This window comes from Mandrillus leucophaeus, unplaced genomic scaffold, assembly GCF_000951045.1.
Source record: "Mandrillus leucophaeus isolate KB7577 unplaced genomic scaffold, Mleu.le_1.0 Scaffold55, whole genome shotgun sequence".
Taxonomy (NCBI): domain Eukaryota; kingdom Metazoa; phylum Chordata; class Mammalia; order Primates; family Cercopithecidae; genus Mandrillus; species Mandrillus leucophaeus.
The window spans coordinates 3,083,165-3,100,360 of NW_012105919.1; the positions used below are offsets into that span (position 1 = coordinate 3,083,165).

The 17,196-nt window shown below is 45.3% G+C and overlaps 1 protein-coding gene across 3 annotated transcripts in view; it reads left to right on the top strand.

Annotated features, from left to right (window-relative positions):
• Nucleotides 1-15,656, top strand: part of TRAFD1 (TRAF-type zinc finger domain containing 1) — a 26,795-nt gene extending 11,139 nt beyond the window's left edge. For all 3 annotated transcript variants that reach the window (XM_011997901.1, XM_011997902.1, XM_011997900.1), the window contains exons 5-12: nt 3,200-3,605; nt 4,473-4,679; nt 8,006-8,082; nt 10,117-10,347; nt 11,795-11,915; nt 13,856-14,195; nt 14,482-14,554; nt 14,787-15,656. In XM_011997901.1, coding sequence (XP_011853291.1) covers nt 3,200-3,605; nt 4,473-4,679; nt 8,006-8,082; nt 10,117-10,347; nt 11,795-11,915; nt 13,856-14,195; nt 14,482-14,554; nt 14,787-14,843 — 1,512 coding nt within the window. In that variant the 3' untranslated portion in view covers nt 14,844-15,656. The remainder of the gene's footprint in view (nt 1-3,199; nt 3,606-4,472; nt 4,680-8,005; nt 8,083-10,116; nt 10,348-11,794; nt 11,916-13,855; nt 14,196-14,481; nt 14,555-14,786) is intronic.
• Nucleotides 15,657-17,196: the final 1,540 nt, after the last annotated feature.

Genomic DNA, 17,196 nt, shown 5'->3' on the forward strand with positions numbered 1-17,196 from the left:
CAAGTGATCCTCCTGCCTCAGCCTCCCAAAGTACTAGGATTACAGGCATGAGCCACTGTACTCAGCCCAAAGTTTTTTTGTCTTTTTTTTGAGATGGAGTCTTGCTCCTGTCATGGAGGCTGGAGTGTGGTGGTGCGATCTTGGCTCACTGCAACCTCCACCTCCCAGGTTCAAGCGATTCTCCTTCCTCAGCTTCCCAAGTAGCTGGGATTACAGGTGTGCTCCACCATGCCTGGCTAATTTTTTTTGTATTTTTAGTAGAGATGGGATTTTGCCATGTTGGCCAGGGTGATCTCGAATTCCTGACCTTGGGTGATCCAACTGCCTTGACCTCTCACAGTGCTGGGATTACAGGCGTGAGCCACCATGCCCTGTCATTTTTCTTTTTTTTTTTTAATTAAAAACCTTTTTTAAGAGACAGAGTCTCACTCTGTCACCCAGGCTAGCATGCAGTGGCATGATCATAACTCACTGCAGCCTCAAATTCCCGGGCTCAAATGATCTACCTACATAGGTGGGATTACAGGGATAGGCCACTATGCCTGGCTAATTTTATTTATTTTTGTTTTTCATAGAGTTGGGGGTCTTGCTATGTTGCCCAGGCTAGTCTCAAACTCTTGGCCTCAAGTGATCTTCCCTTGGCTTTCCCAAGTGCTGAGATCACAGGTGTGAGCTATGGCACCTGGCCAAAACTGGCCAACGTTGAAAGAGTATATTAATTCACCAATTTAAAAATCCAGTCAGGTGCAGTGGCTGACACCTGTAATCCTAGCACTTTGGGAGGCTGAGGCGGGTGGATCATGGGGTCAGGAGTTTGAGACCAGCCCGGCCAACATGGTGAAACCCCGTCTCTACTAAAAATACAAAAATTAGCTGGGCATGGGACGCGTGCCTGTAATCCCAGCTACCCGGAAGGCTGAGGCAGGAAAATTGCTTGAACTTGGGAGGCGGAGGTTGTAGTGAGCCAAGATCGTACCATTGCGTTCCAGCCTGGGTCACAGGGTGAAACTCCATCTAAAACAAACAAACAAACAAAAAAACGGGCTCACCATGTTTTCAAGTGTTGACATAAACTAATAGTCAAAAGCACCACTCAATATTTTATAATGCAACTGAAATCAGTGCTGTACCCCTTCAAGGAACCACGTGACAGTATGTTCAGTTGAGCTAAAGTTCCTTGCAGGAACAGTTGCTGGCAGAAAGGCTGTGTCTACAGCCTATGTAGAACCAAGGACAGTTTTCCCATTCAGTAGGGAGCATCCCGCAGCCTTGATCTTCAGCATTTCTTGGCCGGGAGTGGTGGCTCATGCCTATAATCCCAGCACTTTGGGAGGCCGAGGTGGGCAGATCACATGAGGTCAAGAGTTCAAAACCAGACTGGCCAACGTGGTGAAACTCCATCTCTACTAAAAATACAAAAATTAGCTAGGTGTGGTGGTGGGTGCCTTTAATCCCAGCTACTTGGGAGGCTGAGGCAGGAGAATTGCTTGAACCCAGGAGGCGGAGGTTGCAGTGAGTCGAAATCATGCCATTGTACTCCAGCCTAGGCAACAGGAGCGAAACGCCATCTCAAAAAAAAAAAAAAAAAAATCGAAGTTCTATTCTAAATGCTACTCCAACATTTTCAGCACTGTTTATATATGCATGAACTATCTCTTGCAGGAAACACAATAAATTGATAAAAAGGCCTTAGGTAGCTGAGGAACAGGGAAGAAGAGACACGATTTTTACATATATCCTTTTTGGGCTTTAAAATTGTATACCAGCTGGGCACAGTGGCTCACGCCTGTAATCCCAGCACTTTGGGAGGCCAGGGCAGGAGGACTGCTTGAGCCTAAGAGTTTGAGATCAATCTGGGCAACATAAGGAGACCCTTGTCTCTACAAAATAAAAATAAAGCAAAAAACCTACCTAGGCATGATGGCACGTGCCTGTGGTTCCCAGCTACTTGGGAGGCTGAGGTGGGAGGATCACTTGAGCCCAGGAGGTCAAGGCTGCAGTAAGCCATGATCGCACCATTGCACTCCAGCCTGGGTGACACTGAGATCCTGTCTCAAAAAATAAAAGAAAAATTAAAATTAAAAAATAAAATTTGATACTATGTAGATGTAATGCCAATTCAGAAGTTTTTTTTCAAAAGCTTTTTTTTTTTTTTTCCGTCCCCACTCTGTCACCTAGGCTGGACTGCAGTGGTGTGATCCCAGCTCACTGCAACCTCTGCCTCCTGGATTCAAGCAATTCTCCTACCTCAGCCTCCCAAGTAGCTGGACCTATAGGTGAATGCCACCACACCTTGCTAATTTTTGTATTTTTAGTAGAGTAGGGTTTCACCATGTTGGTCAGGCTGGTCTCAAACTCCTGACCTCAGGTGATCTGCCTGCCTTAGCCTCCCGGAGTGCTGGGATTACAGGTGTGGGTCACTGTGCCTGGCCCCCAAAGCTCTTTTATTGGATAAATAACACGTATTTGCCAGGAGTAGTGGCTTACACCACTTGAGGCTGGGAGTTTGAGACCAACTTGGCTAATGTGGTGAAACCCCTTCTGTGCTAAAAATGTAGCTGGATGTGGTGGCACACACCTGTGGTCCCAAGCAACTCAGGAAGCTGAGGCACAGGAATTGCTTGAACCCGAGAGGTGGAGGTTGCAGTGAGCCGAGATTGCACCATGCACACCACTCTGTCATTGGGCGACAGCGATACTCTGTCTCAAAAAATAATAATAATAAATAAAAAATAAAACCTATGCTGAATACAAATATGAAGGTTAGAGAAACCTGTGTCTTTCTAAAATGCAGGTTCTTTTCCTCATTATTAGGTAGTTAAGACTGAATTGGAGTAGTTGGTAGGGGACAGGGACATTGGAGCTTTGACAAACATCTGAATTGCTATGATTCTTGTTATTTGCTCCTGGGCTTCTCTGGCTGGTTTTAGATTACTTAGTAATGCGCGCACAAAACGATATGATAGTTAGGATGGCTGAGTAGTGGACTCCCTCTAATATTTTATTTTCCTTTATAGAACATTGTGGCAGGAACGAAAGGGGAAACTGTGACTCTTAAATATTAAATACATAAAAATAATGGCAGGATAATCTAGGGTTGGAAGAGATTGCAGTAGATACTCTTGGCTTTCCTTGCCCTATACTAAAACACACGTCTCCTAAATATGCATATTAACTACCTCATTCCTCTGGTTTGTAGGAGACTGAGTGCCCTTTGCGGCTTGCTGTCTGCCAGCACTGTGATTTAGAACTTTCCATTCTCAAACTGAAGGAACATGAAGATTATTGTGGTGCCCGGACGGAACTATGTGGCATCTGTGGTCGCAATGTCCTTGTGAAAGATCTGAAGACTCACCCTGAAGTTTGTGGGAGAGAGGGGGAGGAAAAGAGAAATGAGGTTGCCATACCTCCTAATGCATATGATGAATCTTGGGGTCAGGATGGAATCTGGATTGCATCCCAACTCCTCAGACAAATTGAGGCTCTGGACCCACCCATGAGGCTGCCACAAAGGCCCTTGAGAGCCTTTGAATCAGATGTTTTCCACGATAGAACTACCAACCAAAGGAACATTACAGCCCAGGTTTCAATTCAGAATAATCTGTGTGAGTTGTGCTTGGGATTAGGGAACTAGAATGGTATCAAAATCCCAAGGCAAATGGGAACAGGGCTTTGGGGCCAGATAGATCTTGATTATAGAAACCTGACTGTAGCTGAGTAACACTGGGAATACCTCACTTTCCTATAAAATGGAAATAGTCTCTATTGGATTATAGTTAGGGTTCATAATGGTGAGGATGATGACAGTCTTGTATATAGCCAGCACTTACACAGATTGAGTGTCCCTTATCCAAAATACTTGGGGCTAGAAGTGTTTTGACTTTTGAAGTATTTGCATTATATATACTGGATGCGTATCTCAAATCTGAGAAATCTGAAATCCAAAATGTTCCAGTGAGCGTTTTCTTTGAGAGTCTCATTGATGCCCAAAAAGTTTCAGATTTTGGATTTTTGGATTGGTATGCTCAACCTGTATCTTACTTCCCTTAGGCATTTGCAAAGTGCTTTATATGTATTAACTCATTTAATTGTCTCATTATTTGAAGGTAGGTAAAATTGAAGGTAGAACTAAGATTTGAATTCAGGTAATCTGACATCGTGCTTTAAACCATTCTACTATAATTCAGAAAATAAGTATAAAATGTTTAGCGCAGTGCCTGTCTCATAATTATGGCTTAGTAATATTGCTTAATAATACAATTAGAATAATAATGGAGCCTTTTCATATGGCAGACTTTAATGTTCAGAGCTAGGAGACCCAGAGGGTGAAGAGAGCTGGTTGAGCATGGTCATTTTTGTTCCTACCCAGATGCCTGTAAACCTTGACTATTTGCTAGGCATGGACTTGAGTTGAGGGTGGTAACATTTCTAATGTATCCTGAATGCTGGTTTTTGTTTTTTTTATTTTTCAGTTGAAGAACAAGAGAGGCAGGAACGGAATAGAGGCCAACAGCCCCCCAAAGAGGGTGGTGAAGACAGTGCAAACTTGGACTTCATGTTGGCCCTAAGTCTGCAAAATGAAGGCCAAGCCTCCAGTGTGGCAGAGCAGGACTTTTGGAGGGCCGTATGTGAGGCAGACCAGTCTCATGGCGGTCCCAGTTCTCTGAGTGACATAAAGGGTAGGCTTGCTTATTCTGTACTAGCCTCTTTCTCTACAGTTTTTGTAAGTCAGGTTGTACAATTCTTATACAATTGAAAGATTTTAATGAGATAGAATTTGCCTTATTTTTCGTTTCATTTTTTTTTTGGGGGGGACAGTCTCGCCCTGTCACCCAGGCTGGAGTGCAGTGGCATGATCTCGGCTCACTGCCCCCTCTGCCTCCTGGGTTCAAGTGATTCTCGTGCCTCAGCCTCCCGAGTAGCTGGGATTACAGGCGAGCGCTTGAACCCAGGAGGCGGAGGTTGCAGTGAGCTGAAATTGTGCCACTGCTCCAGCCCGGTGACAGAGTGAGACCTTGTCTCAAAAAAAAAAAAAAAAAGCTCTTAAGGACATTATTGTACAAGTAGAGAACTTACATTAAAGTTGCTGAGAGTGACATCTGTATTGTTTACATAGGAGAAAGCAGTGACCTTGTTCTTCAAAGACACATGATGAAGTACTTAGGAATAAAACGTTACATGTTCAGACTTATCCTCAAATAGTTCAGGGGAATAAATACTGAGGAAATATTAAACTTTGTGAATATAGATGAGAAGTATATGGGTATTTGCTATACTATTCTGAACTTTTTTTTTTTTTTTGGAGATGGAGTTTCGCTCTTGCCCAGGCTGGAGTGCAATGGCGCAATCTCGGCTTACTGCAACCTCTGCCTCCTGGGCTCAAGTGATACTCCTGCTTCAACTTCCCGAGTAGCTGGGATTACAGGCATGTGCCATCATGCCCGGCTAATTTTTTTTTTTTTTTTTAAGATGGAGTCTTGCTCTGTCGCCCAGGCTGGAGTGCAGTGGCGCGATCTGGGCTCACTGCAAGCTCCACCTCCTGGGTTCACGCCATTCTCCTGCCTCAGCCTCCTGAGTAGCTGGGACTACAGGCGCCCATCACCACGCCCATCTTATTTTTTGTATTTTTAGTAGAGATGGGGTTTCACCATGTTAGCCAGGATGGTCTCAATCTCCTGACTGCGTGATCCGCCCACCTCGGCCTCCCAAAGTGCTGGGATTACAGGTGTGAGCCACCGTGCCCAGCCACGCCCGGCTAGTTTTTTTGTATTTTTAGTAGAGACGGGGTTTCACCATGTTGGCCAGACTCTTGACCTCAGGTGATCCACCCGCCTCAGCCTCCCAAAGTTCTGGGATTATAGGTGTGAGCCACTGCGCCCAGATATTCTGGGTAATTTCTTATCTGTCTTCTAGTTCACTGATTTTTCTCCTTAGTTATTTCTAATCTGTTGTATAAAGTGTCCATTAAGATTTTCACTTTAGTGATTATATATTTAATTTTGAGTTCTGTTTGATCCTTTTCCTCATTGTACCTCCTAATTTTTAAAAATAATCTTTTTTTATTTTTAAAATAATCTTTTGTTCCATAGTCATATTACAGTTCCCTCTTTGGTTTTTTTTTGTTTTGTTTTTTGTCTTTTGTTTTTGAGACAGAATCTCGCTCTGTCACTGAGGCTGGAGTGCAGTAGTGTGATCTCAGCTCACTGCAGCCTCCGCCCCCAGGCCTCAAGTGATCGTCCCACTTCAGTCTCCTATGTAGCTGGGACCACAGGGATGCACCACTACCTATGTTTTTGTATTTTTAGTGGAGATGGTTCCTTACTGTGTTGCCCAGGCTAGTCTCGAACTCCTGAGCTCAAGCAATCTGTGCCACCCATTGGCCTCCCAAAGGACTGGGATTACAGGCGTTAGCCACTGCACCCAGCATAGTTCCCTCTTTAACATGTCTTTAAACATGTTAAATATACTTATTTTCTTTTGTGTCAAAAATAGCACAAACTGTTTCTTTGCTATGTTGTTTCTGCTGTCTCCTGTTCATGGAGGCTTGCTCTGTGTGTGTGTGTGCGTGTGTGCATGTGTGTGTGGGTGTTTGTGTGAACACCAAGTTTTCTGGCATGTTCCTCTGAGAATTTATATGTGCTTCTGATAGGCACATAGAGATACTACCATTAGGGGTAACTTTAAATTAAGCTTTTGGCCTGGACTTTTTTTTTTTTTTCTCTGTGACAATCTCCCTCTGTTGCCCAGGCTGGAGTGCAGTGGTGTGATCTTGGCTCATTGCAACCTCCGCCTCTGGGGTTCAAGTGATTTCTCCTGCCTCAGCTTCCAGGGTAGCTGGGATTACAGGCTTGCACCACCATGCCCTGCTAATTTTTGTGTTTTTAGTAGAGATGGGGTTTCACCATGTCGCTCAGGTTGGTCTGGAACTCCTGACCTCAGGTAATCCACCCACCTTGGCCTCCCAAAGTGCTGGGATTATAGGCATGAGCTACCATGCCTGGCCGGCTTGGACTTTTAGAAAGCATCATATCTCATTCCTGTAATCCCAACACTTTGGGAGGCTGAGACGAGAGGATCATTTGAGCCAGGGAGTTCAGACCTCATTTCTACACAAAATAAAAACTAGCTAGGCATGGTGGCACACACCTGTAGTCTCAGCTACTGGGGAGGCTGAGTGGCAGGATCTCTTGAGCCTGGGAGATCGAGGCTGCAGTGAGCCAAGATTGCACCACTGCACTCCAATCTAGGCAACAGAGTGAGACCCTGCCTCCAAAAAAAATCACAAATGTGAATTTATGTAAAAATAGAAACATAAAAATCATAAGCACAGACTGTGACCCCAAACCTATATAAGGGGCCAAGCTCTAGTTACTCTACTTGGTAGAGACTTTTCTCTCTTCTACCCAGAACTAAAATCTAGTTGGGTTGAAGGGTTAATTTCCCTGCATCCCCCCATTGTTCACCTCCCATTTGTTTAGCAGTCTTACTGAGGGTGTTGTGTCTGGGAATCTTGGTTTTAAAATGTATCGATTTGTTCACTTCTGTTACTTTTAGTCAGGATTTTTTGGGTGTTTTGGTACTGGGAGGAGTATTCATGATATTATTTGCCAGTTTGCTCAATTTCTTTATCTGTAAAATAAGGATAATGTAGGATCTGCTTCGTAAGTTTATTCTGAGGATTGAAATAGTGTGTGGAAAACACTTAAGATTATTGCCTACGATTTAAATCGCTTCCTTAGAGTAGTGAGTAGCAGGTAAACTACTACTATACTGCTACTCAGGAAACTGGGGTCAAGTACATTTCTTGTTTCATAGTGGAAGTTTTTGCCTAGAGTTTATCTCTTAGATGGGTTCCCTCTGAGAATATACAGCCCCACAAATTGCTGTCTATAAGAAACATTAAAGAAAGCTAAACTTCTATATAAGACCCCATAAAGAGGATAAAAGGTTAAATTCAAATTTGTTTTTGTTCATCCTGAGTCTCATTATGTGGCCTAATACCTAGGTGCAGCTGACGAGACTATGTTGCCTTGTGAATTTTGTGAGGAGCTCTACCCAGAGGAACTGCTGATTGACCATCAGGTGTGTTATGAATTACTTGAGGACTTTTTGTTGGAATGTATGCAGGCCGTAATTGGTGTTACAGGCCACATGAGGCCTTGAACAAATCATTTTAATACAATGCCCGTGGTAGGAATAGCAAATGTTCTTTTCCATGGTGTGACTGGCATACAGATATGAAAACTTAGCCTTGTTCCTTCTTAGAAAAAGTGATGGCAGTAGTTTATGCCTGTAGTCCCAGCTACTCAGGAGGCTGAGGTGGGAGGATTGCTTGAGCCCATGAGTTTGAGGCCAGTCTGGGCAACATAGTGAGACCCCAGCTCTACCAAAAAAACAAAGGGGGCGGGGAATGATGCTCATTTCAGCAGACCTAGAAATCTCATGCTAGCAGTCCTTTCATGTGGTAGTGACTGGTGCACATATATCTCCACTACCCGTCTTGTGATCTGGTCTCATCTCATGCCACATTTTGATTTATTGGAGCTGTATTGAAGTCCTTGCATTTTTCTAGAAACGTCAAGGGTGTTTTCTACACATTCCTTTATCTACCTGAAAGGTGTCTGGCCTTCTGCCACTGTCTCCTTAACACATCCAACAACAGAGCCCCCTTACTTGTAGAGTTGGTTCAGATGTGACTTTATGGAAGCCATCCTGAGAGGTACTATGAAGGCTAGGTCAGGAACCACACCTGTGTGCTTCTGAAAGTCCGTGCCCACCTCTCTTATAGTTTATCACTTTATGATGTGGTCTTCTGATCTCCTGTTGGTCTGCGTCACTAGGCTGAGTTCCCTGAGGGCAGGTTCTGAGTTTTCCCGGTTTCAGAATCTCTAAATACTTGGTATCCAAAAAGGTGTCAGTTATTTGAATGACTGACTATTCTCGAGCCATTTAGGAATGATGAGCAAATAGCTTTATGTGTTTGAGGATTACCTGATGGAGGGAACTTCTGTGTTTTTTATTTTTTTATTTTTTATTTTTATTTTTTGAGATGGAGTCTCACTCTGTCACCTAGGCTAGAACGCAGTGACGTGATCTGGGCTCACTGCAACCTCTGCCTTCCGGGTTCCAGCTATTCTTCTGCCTTAGCCTCCCGGGTAGCTGGGCTACAGGCACGGACCACCATACCTGGCTAATTTTGTATTTTTCATAGAAACAGGGTTTCACCATGTTGGCTAGGCTGGTCTCAAACTCCTGACCTCGTGACCTGCCCACCTTGGCCTCCCAAAGTGCTGAGATTACAGGAGTGAGCCACCGCGCCTGGCCCGGAGGGACTTCTTATTCCCTCAATACGCTCATTTGGTTTGGCTTAGTCTGGCATTTCCACAACTACTAAGTAGTGCCTATGCTCTGTATAGTGGAACATACTTTCCCTCATATATGAAATAATATACTATTTGAATACATGTAGTTTTTGTTTTAGGAGTACTGTAGAAAATCCATTAGCAGAGATAATAGAGAATATTTGTGCCTCTCTTTTACTGTATGGGTGTGAGGGGAAGAACCTTGAATCATTTCAAATTCATTTAAAAAGAATAAACACATGAACACACTTTAAAAAAACCCACAAAAATATTTAAAAGTAAAATGAGTGTTCTATGTATAGTCCCCCTTTTAGTTCCTCTTTCCAATATTAAGCATTGTTAATTTTGTTTTGTTTTGTTTTGTTTTGTTTTGTTTTGAGATGGTGTCTCACTCTGTCGCCCAGGCTGGAGTGCAGTGGCGTGAGCTCGGCTCACTGCAGCCTCCGCCTCCCAGGTTCAAGCAGTTCTCTGCCTCAGCCTCCCGAGTAGCTGGGATTATAGGCAAGTGCCACCATGCCCGGCTAATTTTTGTATTTTCAGTAGAGACGGGGTTTCACCATCTTGGCCAGGCTGGTCTTGATCTCCTGACCTCGTGATCCGCCTGCCTCGGCCTCCCAAAGTGCTGGGATTACAGGCGTGAGCCACTGTGCCCAGCCAAGCATTGTTAAAATTATTTGACTTCTAGAAAATATCTTAGGAATGTAGTTTTTTAACCTCTGATTTTTGTTTTTAACGTATATTTTTTGAATGACAGACAAGCTGTAACCCTTCACGTGCCTTACCTTCACTCAATACTGGCAGCTCTTCCCCTAGAGGGGTGGAGGAACATGATGTCATCTTCCAGAACTTCTTGCAACAGGCTGCAAGTAAGCAGTTAGACTCTTTGATGGGCCTGAGCAGTTCACGCCTTGTGGAGGAGAGCATCATCATCCCCTGTGAATTCTGTGGGGTACAGCTGGAAGAGGAGGTGCTGTTCCATCACCAGGTAAGGGTCCCTGGAGTCCTTGTCCATGTGGCTCTGTGCGTGAACCTGAGGCTTCTAGAGCTGCGAACACTTCCTTAGCCTTTAAGTTGCATTCCATCCTGACAAGGAATGCACACACTTGGCTTCTGGCCGTGTCATCTTTGTGAGCTGTCTGTAGTAACCAATACGCAGGCTTTCAGACTTTCCCTCCCTTCAGGCAACTGAAGCCATCTTATTACTAGCTGAGGGCCAAAGAGCCAGGACTCTATTTGAGCAGGTGTGGAAGGAAGCCTTGTCAGAAGGTTTAGATGAGAGTCTCCCTGCTTTTCACCAGGTGGGTTTTTCCCATTGTGGTGGCATTTGAGACTTGCACTGTAGGACACCTGAGGGTCTACTTCTGGTTTTGTCCTATGGATGCCCCTCACTGGGGCCATCTGTAAGTAAGGGAGTTGGACTAGACAATATGAAGTCATTTTTCAGCATTTACAGTATAGGATTCCAATCTGTTAGTGGAAAATATGTTTTCTGCTCAATAGTATATGTTACGGAGAGTGGGAGTCAACACTGCAGGTACCATTTCTTTAGTTGATGCCATGCAGCTGTTACTAGAACATTGTACATTTCATTTCTATAATAAAGACTCCTGCTTTTCAGAGGCCAGGCGCAGTGGCTTATGCCTGTAATCCCAGCACTTTGGGAGGCTGAGGCGGGCAGATCACTTGAGGTCAAAAGTTTGAGACCAGCCTGGCTAACATGGTGAAACCCCGTCTCTACTAAAAATACAAAAATTAGCTGAATGTGGTGGTGTGCGCCTGTAATCCCAGCTACTCGGGAGGCGGAGGCATGAGAATCACTTGAACTTGGGAGGTGGAGGTTGTAGTGAGCTGAGATCAGACCACTGCACTCCAGCCTGGGTGACAGAGCGAGACTCTGGCTCAAAAAAAAAAAAGAAAGAAAAAAAAAGACTCCTGCTTTGGGATCAAACAGTAGATAAGAGACTGCTTACCCTCTAGGGCAGACTGAAATAAGCAACCACACAAATAAATAATCTGGTGAGAGTATAGAAATGCTTTTCAGCTGCTCTGAAGGTAGTGAGTTATCTCAGTTGATTGTTCACAGTCACAGATCGAACTCCTTGTTCTACTCCTTCCCCTCTTCTCACTATTGCACTTGAGTAGTCTTAAAAAAAAAAAAAAAAGAGAAAAAAAGAAAGAAATGGTTTTTTTTGCTCCAAGACCAGCCCTTCCCTCATCCCTGCACAAATCAGAAAGTGCTTCTGTCAGTGCCTCAGGTGCCGATGGGATTGAATTCACCATTCCAAATGTGTGGTTTCTGAAAGTTCCCAGAACTTTCAGAGGTTGTCAAAGTCCCCATCCAGATAAGGAATACCCTGCTGTTCCTCCCATCGCGTGCTCTTTTCTGGGAATGACTCAATTCAGAGGTACTAATTCTGTTTTTTCTTGTTTAGGACCAGTGTGACCAACGCCCAGCCACAGCAACCAACCATGTGACAGAGGGGATTCCTAGACTGGATTCCCAGCCTCAAGAGAACTCACCAGAGCTGCCCAGGAGGCGTGTCAGACACCAGGGTATTTATTAGCCAGGACTGAGCCAAGGCCGCAGGTCCACTGCTGGCTCCGGCCTGTTTACCACTTCTCATCCACTGCTCTAATGTGGGGATTACCTGCATCTCGAATTTCCAAACACACTAAGGTCTCATGGGAGACTCCTGCAGGTGGTTGTGATCCCACATTAGACTGAGCTCTCTCAAGTGTGTGATTTTTAGGGTAATGGCTTTGCGGACATCCGTGAGATACACGTAGTAGTTAGTGCTTGTAGTAAGTTTCTGGTTTCCTGTCTGTGCACTTAGTGGACTATTTGTAGATAATTTGCAGACCTTATGGTAGCTACCCTGGACCCCCATTTCAAGTTGAAATACACTTAGGGTACTCAAACCTATTGTTATTTATTTTTAATTTTTTGTAGAGACAGAGTCTTGCTCTGTCACCCAGGCTGGAGTGCAGTGACACAATCATAGCTTACCACAGCCTCAAACTCCTGGGCTCAAGTGATCTCCCTCCTCAGCCTCCCAAGTAGCTGGGACTACAGGCACACTCTACTACACCCACCTAGTTTTTTGTTTTTGTAGAGATAGGGTCTTGCTATGTTGCCCAGGGTGATTTTGAACTCTTGGCCTCAAGCAGTCCTTCTGCCTTGGACTCTCAAAGCATTGGGGTTACAGGTGTGGGCCACTGTGACTGACCTCAAACATTATTTTTCTTTTTTTTTTTTTTAAGACAGGGTCTCTTAGTCATCCAAGCTGGAGTGCAGTGGCATGATCACAGCTCACTGCAGTCTCAACTTCTTGAGCTCAAGTTATTCTCCCACCCTTAGCCTCCTGAGTAGCTGGGACTATAGGTAGGCTAGGTGCCCACCACCACACCCAGCTAATTTTTATTTTAATTTTTTGTAGAGTTGGGGTTTTGCCACATTGTCCAGGCTGATCTTGAACTCCTGTGCTCAAGTATTCCTCCCAGCTCGGCCTCCCAAAGTGTTGGGATTACAGGTGTGAGCCGTCATACCCAGCCTCAAACTTATTATTATTACTTAAGAGCCTCATGTTTAGGCAAGTAAACTGTTTTTGAAACCTCACCACTACAAAACCAATTAGAAATTATTTTTCCTCTGGGCATAGTGGCTCACGCCTGTAATTCCAGCACTTTGGGAGGCTGAGGTGGGTGGATCACAAGGTCAGGAGTTCAAGACCAGCCTGGCCAACATCATGAAACCCCGTCTCTACTAAAAATAGGAAAATTAGCCGGGCGTTGTGGCGGGTGCCTGTAGTCCCAGCTACTTGGGAGGTGAGGCAGGAGAATCACTTGAATCCAGGAGGCAGAGGCTGCAGTGAGCCACGATCATGCCATTGCACTCCAGGCTGGGCGACAGAGCAAGACTCCATCTCAAAAAAAAAAATTTTTTTTCAAGGTTTGCTTGCACACTGTTGTTGAATAGTTAGGAGGCTGTCTTTGAGGACTCATATAATATATGCAGAACAGATAAAATATCGCCAACTCTGCCCTGGAGATGTGGGGTCCAGCAGCCTTTTGGGGTGAGCAGTTGTCTTTTTTTTTTTTGAGACAGAGTCTTGCTCTGTCTTGCCCAGGCTGGAGTGCAGTGGCATGATCTTGGCTCACTGCAGCCTTCACCTCCCGGGTTTAAGTGATTCTCCTGGTGTCAGCCTCCTGAGTAGCTGAGGCTATAGCCGTCTGCCACCTCACCTGGCTAATTTTTTATTTTTATTTTTTTAGTAGAGATGGGATTTCACCATGTTGGCCAGGCTGGTCTCGAACTCCTGACCTCAGGTGACCCACCTGCCTTGGCCTCCCAGAGTGCTGGGTTTATAGGCATGAGCCACCACACCTGGCTGAGCAGTTGTCTTCTATCTGGAATCTTTTTGTTCTTGCCCTAAACCTGGCACTATAGCCAGAGCAGGCTTTTTCCTAAAGCTGTTACCATTTTCTCTTCTCAGGAGACCTGTCTTCTGGTTACCTGGATGATATTAAGCAGGAAACTGCTAATGGGCCCACCTCCTGTCTGCCTCCCAGCCAACCCTTTAACAATGTGACAGCTACCTACAACCAGCTATCAAGATCAACATCAGGCCCCAGACCTGGGTGCCAGCCCAGCCCTCCTCGTGTGCTGAAGCTTAACAACTCAGACAGCCAGGACATCCAGGGGCGGAATCGAAACAGTCAAAATGGGGCCATAGCCCCTGGGCACGTTTCAGTGATTCGCCCTCCTCAAAGTCTCTACCCAGAAAACATTGTGCCCTCTTTCCCCCATGGGCCTGCAGGGAGATACGGAGCTAGGTAAGAATCAGTAGCCCAGGAATGGGGCCTGGGAGTAGCTGAAGCAAACATGGGCAAAGGCCTGGTTACCCTTGCTGGGCCTGGGGTAAGACTGAGGTCCTTGCATGGTAAGAGGAGGAGTATGGATTTTTCCTGTATTGTCACCTGACTCCAAAAAAATTATTTTGTGGCCCATGGGTTTTTTGGGGTTTGTCTGCGAGCATAGGGCTGCTTCCTGTTCCCTCTGAGTTTGTTGACCTTTGCTCAGGGACACCTCAGGAGCTAGTTTCCAATTGTTTTCTTTCAGTGGTAGGAGTGAAGGTGGCAGGAATTCCCGGGTCACCCCTGCAGCTGCCAACTACCGCAGCAGAACTGCAAAGGTAACGTGGGCTCCAACCCAACGATGCTCAGGGGGGACTCAGACATGGTGGGGCTGGTGTGGCTCCTGAAGTTGTAGAAGTTGCTGGAACCAGGCTGGTTGTGGTTGAAAGACTGTTCCTTTGACTTTTGAGGAGGTTTCTATGGAAGCAGCACATTTTCAGGGATCCAGGGGAGGAGTACTGCTCTTTCACTTTTTACATAAAGCTTCATTTGTGTTGTGTTGTTTACCAGGCAAAGCCCTCCAAGCAACAAGGAGCTGGGCATGCAGAGGAGGAAGAGGAGGAGTAATGGTGTCTCCAGAGACTTTACATCGGTTCCTGTCTTCTGTGCACAGCAGCACTTGCCGCCGTGCAGGCCCACCTCTCTGGCTCTTTGGGTGGGAGAGATTTTCCAGATTTTAGATTTTTCTAGGTTATGACCATTTTGTGTCTTTTGGGGTTGTACTGTGGGGGTTTGGGTTTGAGGGAAGGGAGCAGGGTGGTGGTTGAGAAATGCTTCAGCCTTAGCTGCCACCTTTCAGCAGCAGTGAAATACAAGCTGCAACCTCGGCTGCCAGGGCTCCCTTTTGACTTAGTGTCGCCACTGCCCCTTGGTGCTGTGCTGTCCCGGTGGAAGGAGGGGAGGATTTTGGAAACCTGATACCAACCAGTAAAGTGATTTTCTGCCCTGTTGGGGCCTAAATTTGGGGGTTTTTGGGCAAACTCTCCCTGTACCACCTCTGTCCACACTCGATTGGGTCCCAGGTGTGTGTGAGGCACTCTGGTAAGGTGCTCAGGCCACTTGCAACGTCTGTCAGTAACGAGGCTTTTGATGTGTTGAGCTGGAGGTGAGTGCCCTGGGGACTGTGTTTTAAGCTGCTTCCTTGGCATTTGGCATCACTGCCTTCTGTTCCTGGGGGAGCATGGATCTTTTGTCCTCACTGCTCTCTAATGGGGAGGGCTGAGGGCTCCCTGTCCCCACAGGGGCTATGTTGGGCTCTGCCGCAGCCCCATGCTTGCTCTGAAAACCAAGTGTCAGAGCCCCTTCCCCTTGTTTTTATTTTACTATTATAATTATTATTAACTTCCTTGTAATAGAAATAAAGTTTGTACTTGGAGTTCAGCTCAGTCTTGTGGTTCCTTCTCCTGTGTGCTTTAGAGACTGCAGGGGAGGCCAGGGTAGGCTGGAGTTAGCCCTGGGGTTGGAGGAGGTGAGCGGGGGCTGGGCTTTCTCCAGCACTCCAGTAACCCTTGCAGCTCCACCGTGAGTCCCTTCTCGGATTACACAGACATTGAACCTGTAGTGTTTTAAATTGGACTTCTGAGAAAACTGACAGGCTTGCTGCAGCTCCAGTGATAATTGGGGCTAGAATGGGTGCCTCTGACTGAATAGAGTAAAGCAGATTCTTCAAATGCCTCCATCCTGAGAGGAGTTGAGCCCTAGCAGGATTAGCTGTTACCCCTCAGTGCCTCCGTTTGCATAGGACTATGGAGCACCTTAGGTCATTTTGAGTTCCTTTGTTCTTTGAACGACCTGTTGGGGTGGCAAAGGTAGGAGGAACTGCCCTATTTCATAGATGGAACACTAGACACGGGAACCATGCGGCCAGTTCTTTGTGGAGGCAGTACTCTATTGAAAAGAATTATCCCAAAGTGCTGGGATTACAGGTGTGAGTCACCACGCCTGGCCTCTAATAGTAATTTTCAAAACCTGTATCTTTTATCTTCTCACAGTCTTTTTTCCCCCTATTTAATGGATACTTTTTCTTGTACTTTTGCGGCATATTTTTTGATATCTTCTACTCTTTGTGTTGTCCATTTCCTGGGAGTTATTTTCACTTCAGTATTTTATGTTGTAGACTTTTCCTTCTGCTACTGCTTGGCTGGCTGGCTATGCATGTAAGAATAGGGAACTAAGAGCAATTCAACTGCTGGCTTTCACTGTAGGGCAATCAATCAAGTGGCATTTTCACTGGCGATCCCTAGATGTCAATCTCTGTAGGTCTTTTCTCTGAGTTAGTTCAGAGAGAGGTCTTCTGGTCTGCAGTCTAAACTTGGAGTGGCACTGCGAAAGGGGTTGGGATGTTCAGAAGACAGACTTTATTTTGTCCCCATTTTGGTCTGATCATTCCCTCTCCAAATGCCACAGGGCTGGAGTTGTGAGTTTCTGAGGTTGTTTCTCCAAATATATATAACTTCTGGTCTTGTTAATTCTAACTGCTTTTTACATGAACTTCCAATTCCTGTTCTTCCCTAGCATATGGGGTCTCCAATTCTCTATTACATTTTTTTTAAAAGATGGTGCAAATAATCTTGCTTCTTATGATATACTCTGGTTAAGTCATTTATTATTCTCTCATCAGCTGTCCTTTTTCATAAATTATGATTGAAATTACATGTGTCTCTTGGTTTCATGAAGACAGAATGTATACTTTTCTTTCTTGATTTCTCTGTTTTGGCATACTTATAAGAAACCATCTATATAGTACAACGTTCCTATAGAAAAGTGCATGGATGTGTACAGCTAAGTGTGAACACATATTTGTCACCACCACCCAAATCAAGAAACAGAATGTTACTAAGATACCACAACACTCCTCATACTCCCAGGCCACTCTCCCCATCCCGGGACAAACGTAACCCATGCCTTGACATTCTACCAC